Source organism: Mesoplodon mirus, assembly GCF_964341445.2.
Source record: "Mesoplodon mirus genome assembly, chromosome: 16".
NCBI lineage: Eukaryota > Metazoa > Chordata > Mammalia > Artiodactyla > Ziphiidae > Mesoplodon > Mesoplodon mirus.
The window spans coordinates 22,503,856-22,524,006 of record NC_138992.1 but is presented as its reverse complement, the minus strand read 5'-3'; the positions used below and the strand labels follow the sequence as shown (position 1 = coordinate 22,524,006).

The 20,151-nt window shown below is 37.4% G+C and overlaps 1 protein-coding gene across 7 annotated transcripts in view; it reads right to left on the bottom strand.

Moving 5' to 3' along the window:
• The window catches only part of TRPS1 (transcriptional repressor GATA binding 1), a 255,543-nt gene that overhangs the window by 174,740 nt on the left and 60,652 nt on the right, over window positions 1-20,151 (bottom strand). For all 7 annotated transcript variants that reach the window (XM_082601046.1, XM_082601045.1, XM_082601044.1 and 4 more), the window contains 2 exons: window positions 17,618-18,744; window positions 1,520-2,123 (listed from right to left, as the gene is read on the bottom strand). In XM_082601046.1, the coding sequence (XP_082457172.1) occupies window positions 1,520-2,123; window positions 17,618-18,744 (1,731 nt within the window). The remainder of the gene's footprint in view (window positions 1-1,519; window positions 2,124-17,617; window positions 18,745-20,151) is intronic.

The following is a 20,151-nucleotide window of genomic DNA, read 5'->3' as shown; positions in this document are numbered from 1 at the left end:
CTAGTGATACAGATGTAAGGAAATCAATTCCACCACGCTCTCAAGATGCAACATGAAATTTAAAAATCCTAGGACACGTCATTCCTGCCTTATAACCAGAAACCATAAGAGCCACTTGAGACCAGAAGAGTCCTCATATGCTAAGAAAATGATGAGCATTTACAATGATAAAAATGCATAATATATGAAAGAAGCTCCCTAAATTGCACACTCACTTGAAAAGCACAGGAACTATTTCTCTTCTTTCCAAAGTTATTTATGATAAACTTGCTCCTTCCGGGCAGGAAGGATTCTTTGTTTCTCAGTGTACAAGGAGCCATCTCCTCTTCTGCATTCAAGCCCTTCTCTTAGCTCCAGGGCATGACTGCGGATGGGAAAGGTAACAACTTTTATAATTAACTGTGCTCCTCCAAGGGGCGTTTCTCAACTCCACTAGAGAAAGCCAGAGGAGCACAGATAAGCCTCAGAGAATCTACATGAAATGAGAGCAGAGTAGCCAAGCCCACATTGGCAAGAGTCATTTTTCTCCCCAGAATACATCCAGGGAGAACTCGGTGGTCTCTAACTTCCAGGTCAAAGCACTGGGCTGGCTGAACTGTATTTCCTAACCAGCTCTTTTGTAAAGGTTAGCTGGTTTCTGATCCTACCTTCCAAGAAGGAACAAAGCTTTGAAATCATCCGGAAAGCTCAAAACTTCTCAAAGTCAAGGTGAGATGTTGAAGTGGTAGCGCCTTAGGCAAAAAGCAAGCGTCACTCAACTGGGAGCTCCTGAATTTTCAAAATCTAAAGTATTTCTTAACAATTCACAGTCTACATAGCATGAAGAGAGTGAGCAAGGATCTTATCTTACAGAGCTTTTGTTTCCTTTCTTTTTCACGCAGGACTGTGTCTTTCTCCCTACAGGAGCCCGATGTAAAATTCATGGTTCTCTTCTTTGGATGCTCTTCACACCATTCACACTTAAGTCTATCTCATTTTTCCCCTCCTCTTGGCAACAAAACAACAAGCATTGTCATTTGTACATAATTATGCTGTGAGTTTTAAAAACACTACATTTCTGTATTAACGTCTCACTGAGGGCTTTGCATTCTTAGCGATTTAAATCTCTGCTAATTTCCTTATTAACCATAGACTGCGTCACACCACCTTAAAATTTAAAAGTCATTTCATTATTTTAATGTAACAAATGTGCATCCTTCTGGGATTCTGAGCCTCCCTTCTCCAAAAGCGGCCTCATCGTTTTGCATAATCACCAGGAATGATTAACAAACATTCAATCGGAGCTGAGAGTAGTGACAAACAAGTGACGTCTACCCACTCAATCAAGTATGTGTAGAGTACACACAAACACACGTGAGCTGCTTTCTACCACTTTGGCCTTATTAAGTATACATCCACAGACCGATACACGTCATTTAGTTGCACTTGGTAAGTCATGACGCTAACTCTAGAGAATGTACGTTCTCCCCATTTTCCCTTCAAGATATAGGCATTATTTAAAAAAATTAAACCTTCCTACCCGTAACAGGGACTGGGATTCATCCTTGGACTTGCTTTCTCCGGATGCAGGATACTGCTGGGTGAGGGCACCAGCCTTCTCTCCGCCTGCAGGCACCCCCTGCAGGAAGCCCTTGGTCTCCACAGCCAAGCCATAAATAGGGCGCGCCAGGTGGGCAGCCTCTACATTGGGGCTATCCCTTAAAGTCTTTGTCTGCTCTTGGGGGCCGGACACAGGGGTCAGAAGCCCCAGGCTTGCTTGGGTATAGGATGGACTGCCCCGTAGGATGTCCGCCCCTCTCCAAGTCACGTTGCGAAGGTCATCACTTGAACTCTCAGCCCAAGCTTTTTCTTTCAGCCCATCCTTCTCTTCTAGCTTCTCCCGCTTCACCACACTCTCAGCGACCGGCTCTCCCATTTTAGAGTCTGGATTGAGCAGACTGTAGACCTTGAGGTCAATCTTGGGCTCCTCCTTGATGGTGGATACAGCATGCCCGTCCTCTTCGCCGTTGGCTGTAGTGCTCTCCTGTTCCTGGCAGTGAACAGTGTTGAAGTGCTCCAGTAGTGACTGAGTCTCGGCAGCTGTAAAACTGCACTGACGGCATTTGTAGCAGCTGTGTGCTCTCCTGCAGAAGAAGAAAACCATTACTCGAAATCTAGCATTCAGAAGGGCTTTAAAAAATAGTCTTCAAGCACCTGAATTTTATCTCCTGTAATGTAATAGGTGGAATGCAATACAATATTCTCAATACCCAGAAACTGGCACGTAATTAACTGGCATCTTCAGTTCTAGGTAAGGAATGCAATATTCCCATTTGTTATATGAGCAATAACAGGTATCTGCACACACAGACACACTTATGCGCACACACTCCAGACGAGTCACATTTAAAACTGGCTGATTTGCTTTATTATTGAAGGGCCTGCTCTGTTCATTTTACTGTGAGCAGATAATCATCAATTCTATATTATTTAATAGATATTCATAAATTTGTACACCTGAGTTCATCAATGGACTTTTCTCTTTCCACTTATTTAAACTAAACTGGGACCTTTTTCACTATAAATATATATACATTGCTAGTGCTGAAGTGCTTTATACAGCTTTTGCATATATTAAAATAAATTCTACCAAACTGATTACAATGTTCTTTTCTATCATAAAATTTAAATCCATTTAATCAATGAAATGTGGTTGACTGAGCTACATAATCTAGTAAATAAAATATACCAGAAGCTCAAGTTTTTTAAGACAAATTTTTTCTATCTGTAAGGACTTATGAACATTCAACAAATTGAATGTCTGTTGGGTACCAAGCAGCATGATAGGCGCTGTACAGATATATTCATTAAAAGAGTGTGTGTGAATGTATGTTTATGTGTGTGTTTTCTTTTTATAAGGCATAAAACAAGGAGACCTTACTGTTGGATTTCATAGCATCTCCTGCTGTTAAAGACAGAACGGTAACTGTTAAATTAAGAAAAATGTTTGATTAACAAAGAAGAGCAGAGGCACTGTATCCTAAAAGGCATGCCAGAAAGGTACACAAATAACTGGGAATAAGGCATACGGTCTTTAACTGTAAAAACCTTGTATGGCTTTCTAATTAAATAACCACGCGAAACACTTGCTACTCCATGATATAATGTGTTAGGAGTTACAACTTAAAATAACAAAATAAGTTTTGAGAGCTGTTACTTAAAGCTACTGCAAAGTAGGTACCCCTATATGTAATCTGTAGATAATCATCACAATATTACTTTGCCAGGCACTGGGTACACATTGGTGAATACAAGGCACATAGTCCTTGCCCACCTGGTATTCAGAGTCTAGTCAGGAATGACAAGCTTCACATTAGTCTCTAAATAAACATGTAAGGACAAAGAGTAATATGTGCTAAGAATGAAATGGATGGGATGGTAAGGGGGTGGGAGGGCTGCTTAAGGTCCTCAGGAAGGCCTTTCTGAGGGCGATTTATCAAAGCAAAGGATGGAAAGGAGCTATCCTTGTTGGAGGAGGAGGAAGGGGAAAGGGCAGTACATTCTAGCAAGCCTGAGATACTGAAAGAGGCCACTGATGCTTGAGAGGAATAAATAAGAGGAAATAATAATCAACAAGCCGGAGGGTCGCCTAGAGCTTTGTGGACCACGGCAAGGAGGTAGGTATCTTCAAAGGGAAAGGGAAGCAACTGCAAGGTTATAGGCAGAGGAGTAGCATAGTTAAATGTGTGCTTTAATCACTTTGGGAGTGTAAAAGTTTCTCTACTGGATGACTTTATTCCGAGACCTGATGGCTGAAAATCCAAAAGAATGTTCCTATTTTATGGAAGCAAAATTCAAAGGTATTAAGACATGTAACAAAATCTCAGCCGATATTTGTTGAGAGTACTTAATTTGGTACATGATTATCTTCTTGTGATTAACAGCTTACATTTGGTTGAATAAATACGGATATTTAACTTCTACTTTTTACAGGAGGTTGTTTTCAATCTTTTGTCCTATTTTTCTTCATGAAGTAGGAAAGATAAAAGGAAATACAATAAATGAAAAATAATTTGATGATGAAGTGACCATAAAAATATTAAAATGAATTTTTCTCAAGTGAAAGAAGCCTAACTCTTAAGGAGAGAATATACAGTATGACGAGTAAGAATCTTGCCACCAAAGTCAAGGCCAGAAAACCCAAAATGGAATTAAGATCACAGAGGACAATAGGCAAGACTCAAAACATAGAACCTAGAACCTCTGGGAACCTCATTCAGAGAACCTTCCTACCATAACTATATTTGAATATGAAACAATGGAAGATAAACTCCTAAACTCAAAAATTGTACCCCCAAATTGTTAGCTTAGCTTTTATGAAGCTCGATCAGACAGATGAAAGTGGATTTATCAGAATGGTCAAAGCTCAAAACATACTCAGGAAATACCCTACTGAAGATATACCACATAATCTATTCAGTCATGAAAGTTAAACATAAACAAACAACCTTCAGGAAGCACATTCACAAGCTCTGATCGACCTTCACCCCAAGACACTTCTAATGAGCTCACTACCCACTGTGGCAGAGTTTATGGTTTCCCTGACTTGGTGGGGTCTCTGCTTGAAAACTGATGGGATCCCTGCCCGTAAATTAAGACTATAAATGGCCACTGCTACTTCTACCAAAGTACAAAAAAATTCCAAAGAACAAACATTCCCAAGAATTACAGTGACGTTATTTCAAGAAATAAAGACAATTAATTCTAGGGCAACGAGGAAAAAGTTTCAACATACAAGAGAAGAAGTGTGGTGCTTCCCTGGTGGCGCAGTGGTTGAGAGTCAGCCTGCCGATGCAGGGGGCGCGGGTTCGTGACCTGGTCCGGGAGGATCCCACATACCGCAGAGCGGCTGGGCCCGTGAGCCATGGCCGCTGAGCCTGCGCGTCCAGAGCCTGTGCTCCGCAACGGGAGAGGCCACAACAGTGAGAGTCCCGCGTACCGCAAAATAAGACTCTAGAACCAGAATGCCTAAGTTTCAAGCTTGGCTCTGTATTTTACTATATATGTGACTTTGGATAATTTACTGAACCTGCCTCAATTTCCTCACCTGCAAAATGAAAATAATAGTGCCTCTAGTATGAGTTAACCAATATAAATCCTAAAATTAAATAAAGCCCCCCTTCTGTGTGAATCTGCATTCTGCACTCTATTCAAAGGAACTAAAACTTACCAACTGGCATTTTGATATCATTCTTTTCCACTCCCCCAGGTACCTTAAACATGACAGACATCTTTCTTAAAACCATGTTTATTTCCTAGAAGATCCTTTGTTTTAAGACATTACCAGGTAGAATATATTTTTTGCCTTTTCTGCTTCACCTAGTGGTGTTCAATGGCCTGAAAGATGGAGTTTAGCAGTTAACTTAACTGTCAAGTCTTACTCTTTTTTCAATAATAGTAGTCAGACCCATAATCTTAAAATTCTGAATAACAAAGACAGAAAGGGCATTACCTGTGTTTTCTTGAAGTCTTCAGAGGTAGGGATGCTTTGTAAGTGTATTCAGGAGGGTGGTTTAGAACCATAATATATCTAGTAATATATCTCAGTAATTAAGATTATGTGCCTTCAATATCTACTTACTCTGCAATCTAGAAATGTCCTTGAGCCAACCTATTCCTTCACCAAAATAAGACGAATACATCCAACCTTTAACCGGTATTCGACTGACATGTCCTCCTAAATATACAAGGAGTTCTGGGTGTGTCCTGTCTAGGCAATGAATTCATCACAATGTATCACTCTGAAACAAGGTGTCTGGGGGCTTCTAGGTTTTCTAGTTTCAAGTTCCTGTCCCAACGGACAACTCTCTGACTCCTTACAGGTCTCGGCAAGAGCTGTTCAGATCTGCCCACAGAGGAGCTCTTATTCTGACTGACCAAGGCAAAACCTTCCGTGATACAGGTGCTGGAGGACTGTCCGAATGCAGAGGATGGTGAGGCTGGGTGTAAAGCGGAGAGGAGACAGAAACTGCAGAGATAAGTTTTCAGTGAGAACCGGGTTTTACATTGAAAAGAAAAACACATACTAACAGGAAGGATATTAAAACGAGGTGGCAATAACCAGCTCAATGCACACACCTTTTCTTTTGAAGACTTCAAAGCCCTCACACATATGTGATCTCACATTCCACTGAGGTATAAAGCCCATTTTATAGATAAGTAAAATGAAGAAAGTGCCTTGTCCATTTAGTCTACATCAAGTCAAGAATACAGGGCTTCTACCCTCCAGACAGATGTTCTATTTTTCTATCCTCGGTTGCCTGAATTTTTAACTTTATACAAGAATAAATAAAATTACTGACAATACTGACAATGAAAAATGAGGGCTAAAAATTGAAGACATGAGGGGAAGGGGAAGGTCTTCTAACTGGCAGACGTGAGACTGACTACAGCAATGGTTTGCAAAACGGGCTGCAAGCAGTGTTGCAACTGAAGGAGCTTCTTAGCAATACAGATTCCAGGGCCTCTCAGTTGCCCTACTGAAGATCTGAATCTCCTGGACATAACTTGAGGATCTGAAGTTTTAGTAAGGTCTTCAGGGGACACCCATGCAGGGGCCAGTCACAAAGTACCTTAGTAGATACATCCTGGTTCAAAACAACTGAATGAACACACTCAAGACATCCTCTACCACCTGTGACTCTAATAAAACACAGGTGATGCCCTTACTATCTTTGTTATTCAGAATCATAAGATTCTGAGTGTGACTCCTGTTAATGAAAAGAGAGTAAAGCTTGACAATTAAGCAGCAAACTGCTAAACTGCTCCATCTTTCAGGCCATTGAACACCCTGAGGTGAAGCAGAAAAGGCAATTTGCTGCATAATACTCTAGAGAACTGAAGGACTTCTTTCTCCATATAATGCTCATCAAATAAATGATAGGAAATATATTAAAAAGACAACATCACTGCACTTTCAAAAGCTGGGAGCAACATGAACTTTTCAATCACCTATGCTAACATCTAGAGCGGTGCTTCTTAAACCCTAACATGCAGAAGAATCATCTGGGAATCTTGTTAAAATTTAGATTCTGACTCTGGAAATCTGGGGTGGTACCCAATAGTCTCTATTTCTTACAAAAATCCCAGATGATACTGATGCTGTTGGTTCCCAGACCACACCTTAAATAGCAAACGTCATGAAGCCATCGTCAGAAATACGTCGAGGAGCGTTAGATTGGAACGAACTCTCAGTATATATACTCAGTACTTGACAGAACACTCCCAAATGAATTATTTATGATGAGCAACATCGTCTTCCCTCTTAAAGCACATACTCCCACCTCTGAAAGTCAATCCTAACAGCTTTATAAGCTAAAACTATAAACATGACATCGTCAAGCATAATCCCCGAATAGTCATTCATCTTCTTTATTGCACTGTTTGGGGATCACCTTTTAGTATTCTTTAGTTCTAGGCCATTTATATATATTATTCTACAACAATCACACATAGTACCTATTTCCATCCCTACTTCATACAGTAAGAACGTGAAGCACAGACAAGTCAGTTCATAAAATAATATGGAGCATGTGATGCAGTATTTTAGCTCGTGTCCATAGTCATTCTTGCATGTATGCTGTTTGGTAGTTGATGCAATTCTACTAGCTTGTTCAGGAATTAGTTCCTGAAAGATGTGGGTATACTTCTGACTTGTGTCGCTCTCAACAATAACTGAAAAGCCCTTCAACTTAATGCCATGTCCCCCCCAAATAAAAAGATTATTTTAATGCCTAGTATAAGAAACATTACTGAAGAATAAAAGTTTAGTCATTGAGAAACTACATTAGTTTGGACTCTGCTCTAACCTACTGAATGCATTTCATTTTATCAACATTACTATGAAAACCTCAAAAGGTTCAGGGAGTTTTCTCTTCATTTTTCAAGACCCACCTTAACTACCTTCTCATCCATAAAGACTTCCCAAATGACTCAAACCCAAGGGTAAACCTACCATCCTCTGAGCTACTCTGAAACGCTGTCATCCAGAGGATTTTTTTCACATTGCGTTTTATTAAAATGACTGGCCTTTGATTTAAGTGACGGCATAAAAAGACTCATTTCATCATTTAAAAAGCTCTCATTTACCAAATAATCATGTATGTCTTACGTTACAGTTACATTGTGATTGCCTTAAAATCAAGATCAAAGCCCACACATCTCTATATCCCTTCCAGCTCCACCCAGGACATCCAGACAGTCAGTAAATATCTACTTAATAACCAAAGGAATGAACCACCACAGCTCTGGTAATGCTAGACTTAATATGTAAAGTCATAAAGCAGCAGAGAAATATTAAGAAGTACATAGATATTTTGCAGATGGTATATTTTGAATGGTTCTCTGAATAAACTCTTCATTATTTAAAAACTCCTAGAACTTCTAGCTACATTAAGCCCAACTGATTTAAAAGACACTGCAAATATATTTGCATTAATTTAAATTCTATACTCTGCTGCCAACTGGATAGCAAACATTCTCTTCATGCGACCTGAGGAAAAAAGATGTCAGTCTGTAGATCTCCCTGCCATTACCGGTGCCAGATAAAATACAGGATGCCCAGTTAAATGTGAATTTCAGATAATAAACAAATAATATTTTAGTGTAAGTATGTCCCATACAATGTTTGGGACATACTTACATAAAATCTCAATTTTTCCAGTGCCAAACTTTGGACAATGAACACAATCAACTTTGATAAAAGAGATAATCATCTTTTGCCTCCAGAAAAAACTACATCAAGCTGCATAAAAAAACCAAATTGTACTTAATTCAAGTGACTTAAAACTTCATTGAGAAAAGATGTTTTATTCCTTATCCTACTTGACAGAATTTTCATGTGCTATAAAAAAGCATTTATTTCAGATCCATTCATATTTCAATACCTTTTATCCTAGCAGGAGCATTTTATTCATTAGTAGAGATTAAAAATTATTTTCATAATTCATAAAGAACTGAGGTTTTCTAGATTCTAGAAAAAAATCAGCTAAAAGGTGCTAGTCTTTTGCTCTACTGTGATAATATTTCTGTATTTCGATTTTCATAACAAACAGCTCACAGTATTTGTGGAGTCAGCTCTAAACAATGCTTTGGTTTTCTCCTTTTAATGTTAACTTCCAGAGATTTATGCCATGACTTAAAAAGCTCTCCTTCACCGAATAACTGTATTTCACTTTCAATAGTTTTATATTCTTTTTTTTTTTTTTTTTTTGCGGTACGCGGGTCTCTCACTGTTGTGGCCTCTCCCGTTGCGGAGCACAGGCTCCGGACGCGCAGGCTCAGCGGCCATGGCTCACGGGCCCAGCCGCTCTGCGGCATGTGGGATCTTCCCGGACCGGGGCACGAACCGGTGTCCCTTGCATCGGCAGGCGGACTCTCAACCACTGCGCCACCAGGGAAGCCCCACTTTCAATAGTTTTAACAATAGTTTTTCTTCTTCAATGACTAAATGGACATCAAAGTAAATGAATAAATTATAAATACTAATCAATTAAGACTTCAAAGGTATTTTTTGGTAATTATGGAAACAAATACCTACAGATAAGTTGTCACAAAGGAAGAGTAAATCAAGTGATTTAATTTAAATATAGTTCAGTATATGTGACAACTAATTAGTCATCTTTTGTGTCATAAGAGGCTACAGGTGTGGCACTTGAGGTCACTGGCACTGTTGAATGTTGGAATGAAAAGCATCTGAAGAGAGTATTTGAGGGACAAAAACAGAAAAGGAATTACAGATGTATAGGTGGGTAACTGATAATCAACTTTTAAAAGCTGAAAATTTAATATTCAGCCTTGGTCAAGTGCAAAGGAGTAGTCTACAGAATATAATCTAAGGAAAATTGAAATTCTGAATGAATAAGATTCCATTCAATCCACTCATCTTGTATTTTTATACTGAAATAATCTGATGAGTGTTTACTCATTTGGGGTAACTGGGTTCTTTTAGAAGGATGTGGGGTGATTTCACCTTCACGTGGTAGAAGAAAACACAACTAATGTCATAGCTGAAAAATCTCAATTTATGATTCACTTTCAAAAAGAAGATATCCCTACCAAACATTCAAAACAGAAAAATAAATCTTCCCATGAAATAGAAAGTAAACAAGAAAAGGGAAATAAATTATATAATATAAAATGTAAATCATGGCTAAAATTTATCTTATTCCAAGACTCGATAACTGTTCCTATATAAAGTCTTCAGGACCATTAAATCTGAAATTTCTAATAAATAATGTATCCAAATAAAGGTAGTGCAATTGTGGGTTATTTTCTTGATGGACTATAATACCTTGGGTAACTTTCTGTCTCACAATGGGAATTTTCAACTTGAACCATGATGTCCATTTCAAGGTTTTACAGGCAACTGATTTATTAGGTATTGTTTAAAAGAACATGACACATAAAATACACAAATCTAGATGTAACCATCTTGGTACTCACCCTTTTAGAAACTCTGTACTAATGCACTGTGTACTTAGCTTTTTCAGAGGTGCTGATAATTAAGTGCTTATCATAAAATCTATTCTTCAGAACTAGCAGAGCACACAGTCTATGTTCCTTCCCAGAGCTCTTTTAAGGTAGAAATTGTGCAGTAGCTACATTAATTTAATCAGCTACTGCATTCAATATTATTTCCTTTAGCCTGAGATATATATTTTATGTCTAAAATATTCAAACACTGTTTAAAAAATTTTAACGCATTCATAAATCCCTAAACAGACAGATGCTTGTCATCACATACACTACCAAAAAATATGTACATTTTTCCACATTCTAGTCAATTAGGTAGATAATGACTATATCATTGATTTTCAAGTAGTTTTTAAATAATAAGGGAAGTTGACTATTTATTCAAATATTTATTGGATATGTGTATTGATGAGAATTGATGCCTCATTTTTATTTTAAAATTTTATCATGTAATATTAATCGCACACTTGTACACACACATATATACACAGTCATATCTAGATTTAGCAAAAAATGAAAATGAACATAATCATAGGATCATAAAATATGATTGATATGTGTATATATATTCTTTATCTATATATAGAGAGATACAGAGTGACAGTCTATGTACACATATATATATATATATACAGAGAAAGAAAGAATGATATATTTATGGAGGGAAAATAATGTTTATGGTACAGTTCAATATATGTATATGAACGTAACAAATACACATGGTGTACACATATATAAATATATATGAATATATGTATACAGTTTTGTTTTGCTAGTTTTTATGAACTTCTTTTATGAACTTCTATGAAATGGTATGAAGCTACAAATAGTTGTCTTTGATTTGTTTTTATTCAGTCAAAATTATAAGACATCCATGTTGTATTCAACTGTCATTTATTCAAATTCACTATTGTATAATATTCCACTGTATGACAAACCAATAAGTTACTTAACTAACCTCTTATGTATAGTTGAGGGTTTTTTCTTATCTGTTTTGCTTTTTAATTTTTGTTTCGGTTGTTTTGCTCTTTAAAAAAATACTACTTTGAACATTTTTGCACACGTTTCCTAGTGCTCCCACACAAGAAGTTTTCTTCTGAGAAGTGAAATTACATGGTCTTTGGGAATACGAGCATCTGATATGGCCAGAATTTGCTAAATTCACTTTATAAAATCATAAGTACTGGCAATTTTTATCCATTTTTTTAATCCATTATATATTTTTGGTCTTAACACCTATGTTTCCTGGAATAAATAAAATGACCTCATTTTTTTCTTTGGTTAATATTTGTCTTGTGTGATTTCATCTATCCTTATCTTTCTGCTATGGACATCTGATTTAATTACACTGAGTATAAGGGTATGTTCTATATGATACTGTTTTTTTGAAATCTGATTTCTTATTGGCTTAGTACGTGTCAAATTTTATAAGCATTTTATATCTGCTTGAAAAGCATGTGCATTCTCTAATTGTTGAGTGTAGAATTTATGTATTTTAATTAAATCAAGTTAAAAAAAAAAAACAGGGAGTTCCCTGGTGACCTAGAGGTTAGGATTCTGGGCTTTCACTGCCGTGGCCCAGGTTCAATCCCTGGTCAGGGAACTGAGATCCCACAAGCCACAAGGCACTGCCAAGATAAATAAATTAAATAAATAAATAAATAAGTTTCTTAATTTGTTGCTCAAATATTTTATATTTTGAAAAATTTTTTTCTGTTCAACCTTTAATAAGGGAGGTTTCCTAAAATGTACTACTGTGATTGTGGTTTGTCATATTTTCCCTGTAGTTCTTGATCAATTTGTGCTTTACATATATATTTATTTATTTTTATATTTTATATATTTGTAATTATTATATCTCCCTGATAAACTGAACCTCTTATCATTAGTAATGACTTTTCCTGCATATGCTTTTTGTCTTAGGGTCTAAATTGTATGAGGTTAATAAAACTACCTCAGTTTTTCTCTGGTTTATATTTACACCAATAACTTCATCTATTTTGCTCTTTCAAACTCTCCATAGCCTTATGCTTTGAATGTGTAACCTATAAACAGCTTATAGTTAAATTCTTTTTTAATATGTCTGATAATATCTTTTAAGTGGAAAGTTTAACCCCCACAGATTCATTAAGATTTTTGATATCTGGACTTTTTTTTTACCATCTTCCTTTAAAAATTCTATTTGTCTACTTTTTCCCATGTATCCTCTAAAAAGGGATACATTAAAAAAAAGATTGAATTTTATGGGTGTTCTTTATTTTGTTGTCCATTTTTCTCCTCTATAGCTTTGGAAGTTATGTACTCATTTCCTACTCTTTCATTAGTTACCCGTAAAGTTATCAAAATATGCATAACAAAGTTCTAACTCACTAACTCCAGAGAATTCAAGCACTTTAGAATACCTTAATTCTGATCAATCTCCCTGCAAGCTCACATAATAGTGTCGCCCAGTAACTCAGTCTATCCCTTTTTAACTGCATAAATTAGGCATGCTATGGCTGTTGAGACTTACTCACAGTTCCCTGGTCTTTGTTTATGTGAAAATGTCTTTGCTCTTATTTTTGGAAGGTAGTTTTGTCAGGCAGGCAATACTAGGTTGACTTTTTTTTTTTCCTTCAAAACTGAATAGTATTCCTCCGTCTTCTGGTTTCCATTGTGGCTGATAAAAAGTCTACTGTTAACCTAATAGTCTTTTCTGAATAGTTGAGCTGTTGTTTCTCTTTAGCTGCTCTAAGGAACCTCTCTGCCTTAGCATTTCAAGTTTTACTACAAGATGTCTATGACTGAATTTATTTGTATACAGATGGCCCCCAACTTATGATGGTTCGACTTACAATCTTTCAACCTTAGGATGGTGCAAAAACCATATGCAGTCAGTAGAAACCGTACTTTGAATTTTGAATTTGGATCTTTTACTGGGCTAATAATGTGCAGGATATGTGGTACGATACTCTCTCATGATGCTGGGTCGAAGCAGGGAACCACAGCTCCCAGTCAGCCACATGATCAGGAGGGGAAAAAACCAATACATTTACAACCATTCTGTACCCAGACAACCATTCTGGTTTTCACTTTCAGTACAGTATTCAATAAATTACATAAGATAGTCAACACTTTATTATAAAATAGGCTTTGTGTTAAAAGATTTTTCTCAACTATAGGGTACAAGTGTTCTGAACACATTTAATTAGGCTAGGCTAAGCTATGATTTCAGTAGGTTAGTTGTATTAAATGCATTTTTGATTTACATTATTTTCAACTTATACTGGGTTTATTGGGACATAAACCCATCATAAGTCGAGGAAGATCTACATATTCTGCTCAGTATAAGCTATCCTATTTTGTATCTGTGTGTTTATGTCTCTCATCAGCTTTAAGAACTCATCTGCCATTATCTTCTCAAATATTGACTGCTTATCTTCCATTCAATATTATTTTCTTCTGGGACTCTAATTAGATGCATGTCAGAACAGCTTCTTGTATTTTCATATCTTAATATCCACTTTTGATATTTTCCATCCCCTTCCCCTCTCTTAAGTATTCTGGCTAATATCTTCAGATTTAACTTCTGATTAACTCATTTGCTTACCCATATGTTTTAAATTTCAATAATTAGATTGTCCATTCAAAAATGCTATTGTTTCTTTTTAGAATATTCCTGGTTATTTATAGTCTCATGTAGCTTGATCAATTTATAAGTGTAATTTTCATTTCTTTAAACATTTATTAATTATTATTTTCTAAATGAAAACTGCTGATCTGAAGTTCCTGGGTATCTAAAGCTATTATTTGCTTTTCCTACTGATTTCACATGTAGTGATTTACATCCACATTCATATGGTAAACTGTTGTAACGTGGAAGCTCATATAAGGTTTATCTTAAGCCATATGTAACATGGAGGTGAAAACTGGAGTATTTTCCTGGAGATAAATCTGTGTTTACTTCTGACAGGAGTCAGAGGAAGGCCCTAATGTCGAATCACATTAGCCAACTTCAAGGTGCCAGCTTAGAGTGAAACCCATGGATTCAATGCCCTCTCTCTGCCAGTGACTCTCGGCTTAGTCTCAATATAACTGCAGTATCAATGTCAGCACTTTTCATCCATGCAAACTTGCATTCCTTGCTTGCTCTCCCCAGTCTGGGTTTAGCTCACTTTTGGTGAAGGGGTGAAGAGAAAAGCTTCAGAACTTTCACTTAATTCATGGAAGTCTAACAAGTCACTAAGAAATTATGTTTTATCTGGTATAGTTGCTTTGTAAGGAGATATTCCTCCCACAACTCCAGAAACACAAAGTTATAACACTGAAAATGTTGATTAGGAGAATGGTAGTCAATTAGAGAATGGGTACACTGGTTAATTAAATTATAATAAAAGAAATGGAGTGTGAGAAACAAACATGAGTGGAATATAACAATTCTGTCATGACGTGAACTACAGGGTATCATAAGTAAATATGAAACATAAAGAAAGGAGAACTGGCCAAGTTTCACTTACTAAGTGGATAATGTTGGCAGTTCAACTCAGGTTAAACTGGTTCTTTAGGAAAATGCCCATGGAATGAAATCCACACTGAGGTTTTTCTCTGATAGCTTTAAATCAACTCTCTTGCTTCTTAGCTGTAGTTATTTTATAGCTACACGATTTCACACATTGTACAGTTCTCCGTTTGTGCTATCTTTTTTAGTACACTATAAGTTGTACATAAAGTACTCAAAAGCCTAGAATATTCCCCAGTAATAACAGAATTGTGGTAAAAGTTTCCCAACATGAATAATATGAATAAATATAAATTTAACTAGAAAGATAGTATTGTGATGTGGTAAACTTCTCTCCTCCTACACTACCTTCAAAATGTAGCATTTGGGGGAAGTGCTTTGAGAGCAGATTAAGTTTTCAACATTCATGTGACTACCTGTTTTCACATCCCTGGAGCCTCCACTGTTCAACTTTCAGTAGAGTTTCTTTATACTTCTTACCAAGCTGTGGCTCCTGAAACAGTAAGTCTCCAAATTTCAAATATTTCTAAAAGAACTCAAGCAGAGCACCTTAAAGGACCTAGGATCACACAAACTACATCAGGTTTTAAGAATAAGTACAAGAGGATTATAATGACCTAGAGACAAGTGCTGCTAATTATTTTTAATCTAATAAAATACTGAGAAGGTTGACTTAAGTTCAAAATGTACTTTCATTTTGTGTGTCCTCAGAAGGATTCCAAGACCATACAATAGTCAAAGATTAAACTAAAACCCACCATGGAGATTTCGACTTATTCATGACTACTGTGGAGTCAAAATCTCACAGGGATCTCATTTATTTAAATGTACTCATTGAACACCTATTACCCATCCTGGCACTACTACACTAAATTGTGCAGATACAGCAATGAACAAAATAGGACTAGTCTCTTCCCTCTGGAGCTTACTTTCATTACTGAATATTAATTAAACTCTGAGATTATTCAGTAATATTTTTATTCATATTTATTTCTTAGATTTTTTTTGTTTGTTTAAACAAAACATATGGAATCTCCATTTTTCCAGCCAAGTTTTCAACCAATAGCCTCAGCTTCCTCAAAAAAAGCCACTCATCCAAGGGATCTGGTATCTACATGCATCAGTGTGTGTGTGTGTTGGCTAATTTCTTCATGATTAAAAAAAGCCTCCTCCTTCAAAAAAAGAATGGGTTATCTAATTTCTACATCGCTTAAGACATGCACATGGCACAGTATACACACTAACAAGGCTCGGAAGAAAGCTAATGTCTGCTTGTCCCAGAAATAAATAAGCACGCAGCTAACATCAAAAGAGCCAGAAACACACACTGCAAGTGTGAACACATATTTGATCGCAGGACTGTGTCTTTCCCAGGGCTGACCTTATAAATTAAACAGTGTAAATCTCAAGGAAGTGTTTTCTGAACGTTTAGATCCACTGTGAACATTAGGATGCCCTTCAAATTAACATGTCACGTTGTTAGCCTATTGTTGGACATAAACTGCTTCGTTACTGGTGACTGAGAAAACAGACACACACTGGTACTAACACACAACTTTTTAAAATAATGGGAGGAACTATTTAAAATCTCGGGATGTGAAAATTTAAATAAACAGATTTTTAAACTAGGATATTGAGTCTGCAAATGGAGGAGCCCTTAAAAATAGTAAATAAAGCTCTTGACTTTGGTGCTTAGAGGCATGATAACAAGAATACCCAATACTCTGGAAGTAATATCTGAATGCGCTATGCTGCCAGGATTTTGCTAAATCATAAGTTCCATAAGGGCATCATGTTTATGTTCTTTTCTCTTGTTTTATAATCAATGCCTGGCACTATGTGTATTTTTGGAGTTAATTAGTTAAGAAATGAATACATAAATGAAATAAAGATATGTATTCCAAACTCATCTCTAGAAAGTATGAAAGATTAATTGGGAAAGTTAATGTCTATAACAAGGATAAGATGAAGGTAGAAGGAAAGCACTAACACACCTTACATCTATTTACGAATCTGAAACAACGTAAGCAGCTTTACTCACTCAGAGTGTACAGAAACCCAAAGTCACACATATTACAGAGTTCTCTGCTTCACATTACTGTCTGTACATAAAACAAGGATATTGCTTAATTTTTTAAAACTAGAAGAATGTCCGATTTCATTTTAAAAGAAAAACGAGCAACATGTTCTCAAGTGGATTGTTTCCCAGTTGGAATAGAGAATAGTACATATTATAGTGGCATCTTTCATTTGGAAGCCGCTCCATCAAAAATCATGGGATATGGGGTAATACTTAGCAAGGACAAATAAATGAATTGCGGTAAAACCATCAACAATATCAGCATCATTGAGAATTTTAAAATATATTCAGTAGATGGTATAAAACCGGTATGAAACATAAGAGTAAACAGTCTGAAACAAGTGACCAAATTAAAATCTGTGGTTATCACATCTACCAATACAGAATCTGCAGTCTATGATCTTACAGAACATGGTCTTGTTCTATAACTGCCCAAGGTCACCACAATCATTCCCAACAATTCTTGGGTCAACCCTCTGGATACTTTCTATCATTTTCTCACTATTTTTCCCCCCCGTACGGCTTACCTGTAGTGTCGGGAAATCTCTTCTTCCACCTGGGTAATGAAATCACATTTGGTACATGAGTGTTCTTTGCTTTCCTTGACAGCCGGCTGCCCATCTGATCCTTGCAGGTGACTGCCTTCTTGTTTGACGTCCGATGCTTGGGACTCATGCACGCTCTCGTAATGAAAGAGGAGCACGTCCACGTCAGGGGTGGAGAAGGAGCACTGGTGGCACTGGTGTTTGACTCTTGAGCTTCCAGCCGCCCCCGGAGACAAGTGCAAAAGCAAGAGCGCACAGTGGGAGCAATTACTTTTTCTACAAGCAAATGGATAAGTAATTTCTCCAAGGTGCTTTTCTGGGCTGCAAAGGCCTCTGGGACAGAATGGACAGTGTTTAATGGTACACTTATGAATGTTATGGAGCTGTTGATAATGACGGAGAAGCGGCCCCACTACAATAACGTCGGGGCCATGGCTTTTGGAATATCTGAAGTCGCAGAACTGACAATTGTAGCTCGTGACCATATTATCCTCTGCTCCCTTGCTGGAGAAGTCCTTCTTCTTTGCCCCACTAGAGCCCTTGTCTGCCTTGGTCATTGGCTCCCCTTCTGCACTTTTGGCTAGATCATTCTGATTAATGACAGAGCCCCTGGACAGCTTGTCATTCAATTCTGGGTTAAGGCCACCTGACTGTGCTCCTCCATGCTGCTTGCCATAGTGTTCTAGCAGCTTAAGTGAGCTTGATGACTCGCAGCTGAAACTACAAAATTTACACCAGTAGTAACTGGTGGCCTCTGTACCATTTTGTCTTGAATCAAGGGGTTTGATGGGCACCGAGTAACCAACAGGCGTGTCATCTCCTGCCTTGACTGTGATCTTGTCCTGCCACTTTCCCAAGTCTCCGGAATCACTGGACCGAAGTGCAGGGATGGATTTGTTAGAGTTCTTCTCCGAAGGTTTTGCACCCTCAGAGGAGGGGAGAGAAGCTTTTATTTTGTTCGGGTGAGTCTGAAGAAAATGTTGTTCTAGTTCCGTTGATGAGTTGCCCATGTAAGTGAAATTGCAGAATTTACAGCGGAAGTACTTGGTGTTTCCTTGGCAATCTGGTGTTTTCCGTCCAATGCCAATGAACGTTCCACCTGAAGTAACCTGGCATGGAAGAAATGGATGTTACTTTAAAGGTATCATTAATTCAGTGCTTTTTGTGGGAGGGAGGTGACACTGCCAAGTATCCCACATCCAAAAATACAATAGTACTTCTGCTTATTATGAAATCACTTGAATAATCAGAGCCAAAGAAATTCACTCTTCATTACTCAATAGCAACTCTATGAGAGGCTTATTATGCAAAACATTTTTGGCCAAAGTATCTGATGAAGGTAAGTTATAAAAGTACTATAACTAATGCAAAAGATTTAATAATATATACTTTAAAAAAAAAAAAAAACAACCACACAAAATGGTTTACGGTTAAAGCCCGAGCATGCACAGTTAGACTGAAAGTAAAATGAAATCATCAGTGGGCTTGAAATTTTGGTGAAGGAGGATCGATGTAAGGAGTTTAAAATGTTTCCCAATCTAGGACAAATGAAATAAAGAAAACCTTCCAGGGCTTATTCTGATTAAGGCTCTGTCTCATAGAAAAGACTCAGCCCCTCCCATGGGCAGGTCATGGGGACAGTCAAGGGCCAAAATAAAATAATTTCACCCTAAAAATCACCACAGCTCTGTTTTCTATCCAAAATTATAAAATTGCGTATAGTGTTAGGGCAATCAAGGCCTTCAAAGGGCATTTTATCTAAAACTCTTCTCTGGGTGCAGCACATCAGGCAGCATAACTAAGTGCCACCACCCAGCAGCCGAAATTCACTGTTTAAAAGAGTTTTTGATAGAAATGCTCCAAAGGGGGAGAAATTTCCTCTTTCAACAATCAGGGAATTTTTGAATTTTTCCAGCAACCAGATGTAATAGATTAAGCACGTGGCATAATCGTGTTCTTCCTTCTTCCACAGCTGCTCAAAAATGACATGTGTGATCACTGCTCACATCCAAATCACTCCATGAGAAAAGTCTCAAGCATCTCAAAATCATTTAAAAGATTCTACTTAATATGCAAATAATATTCCTTTAGCGCACCGGGAGACACAGTTGTTCTCTACTATACAGGACTAAGATGGAAGTCCCTTCTGTCACTTAAAGAGAGGTGTGACCTGGATCAAATGACTTAACCTCTCTGGCCAACAGCTTCCTCACTGGGGGCCACCTTTAAACTTACTTCCAATATTACAGTTGGAGGAAATGTGCATGAACACATCAACAGCTCATTTACTGTACATTAAGATTAATAAATTATGAAGTTCTCCCACAGCCGTTCATCGAAGGATGACATTCCACTTTAAACAGTGTCTATATTCACCATGGCAAACACCCAGATTGCAGTCTGTTGACAGCAGAGCATTATCTAAAGCAGAAGGGCAAGAATGGGGGCACCCTCCCAGGCAGCAACCTGACCATTAATCACTGGTGTAAAGGATGTCAAAGCCAGAGGACACAAGA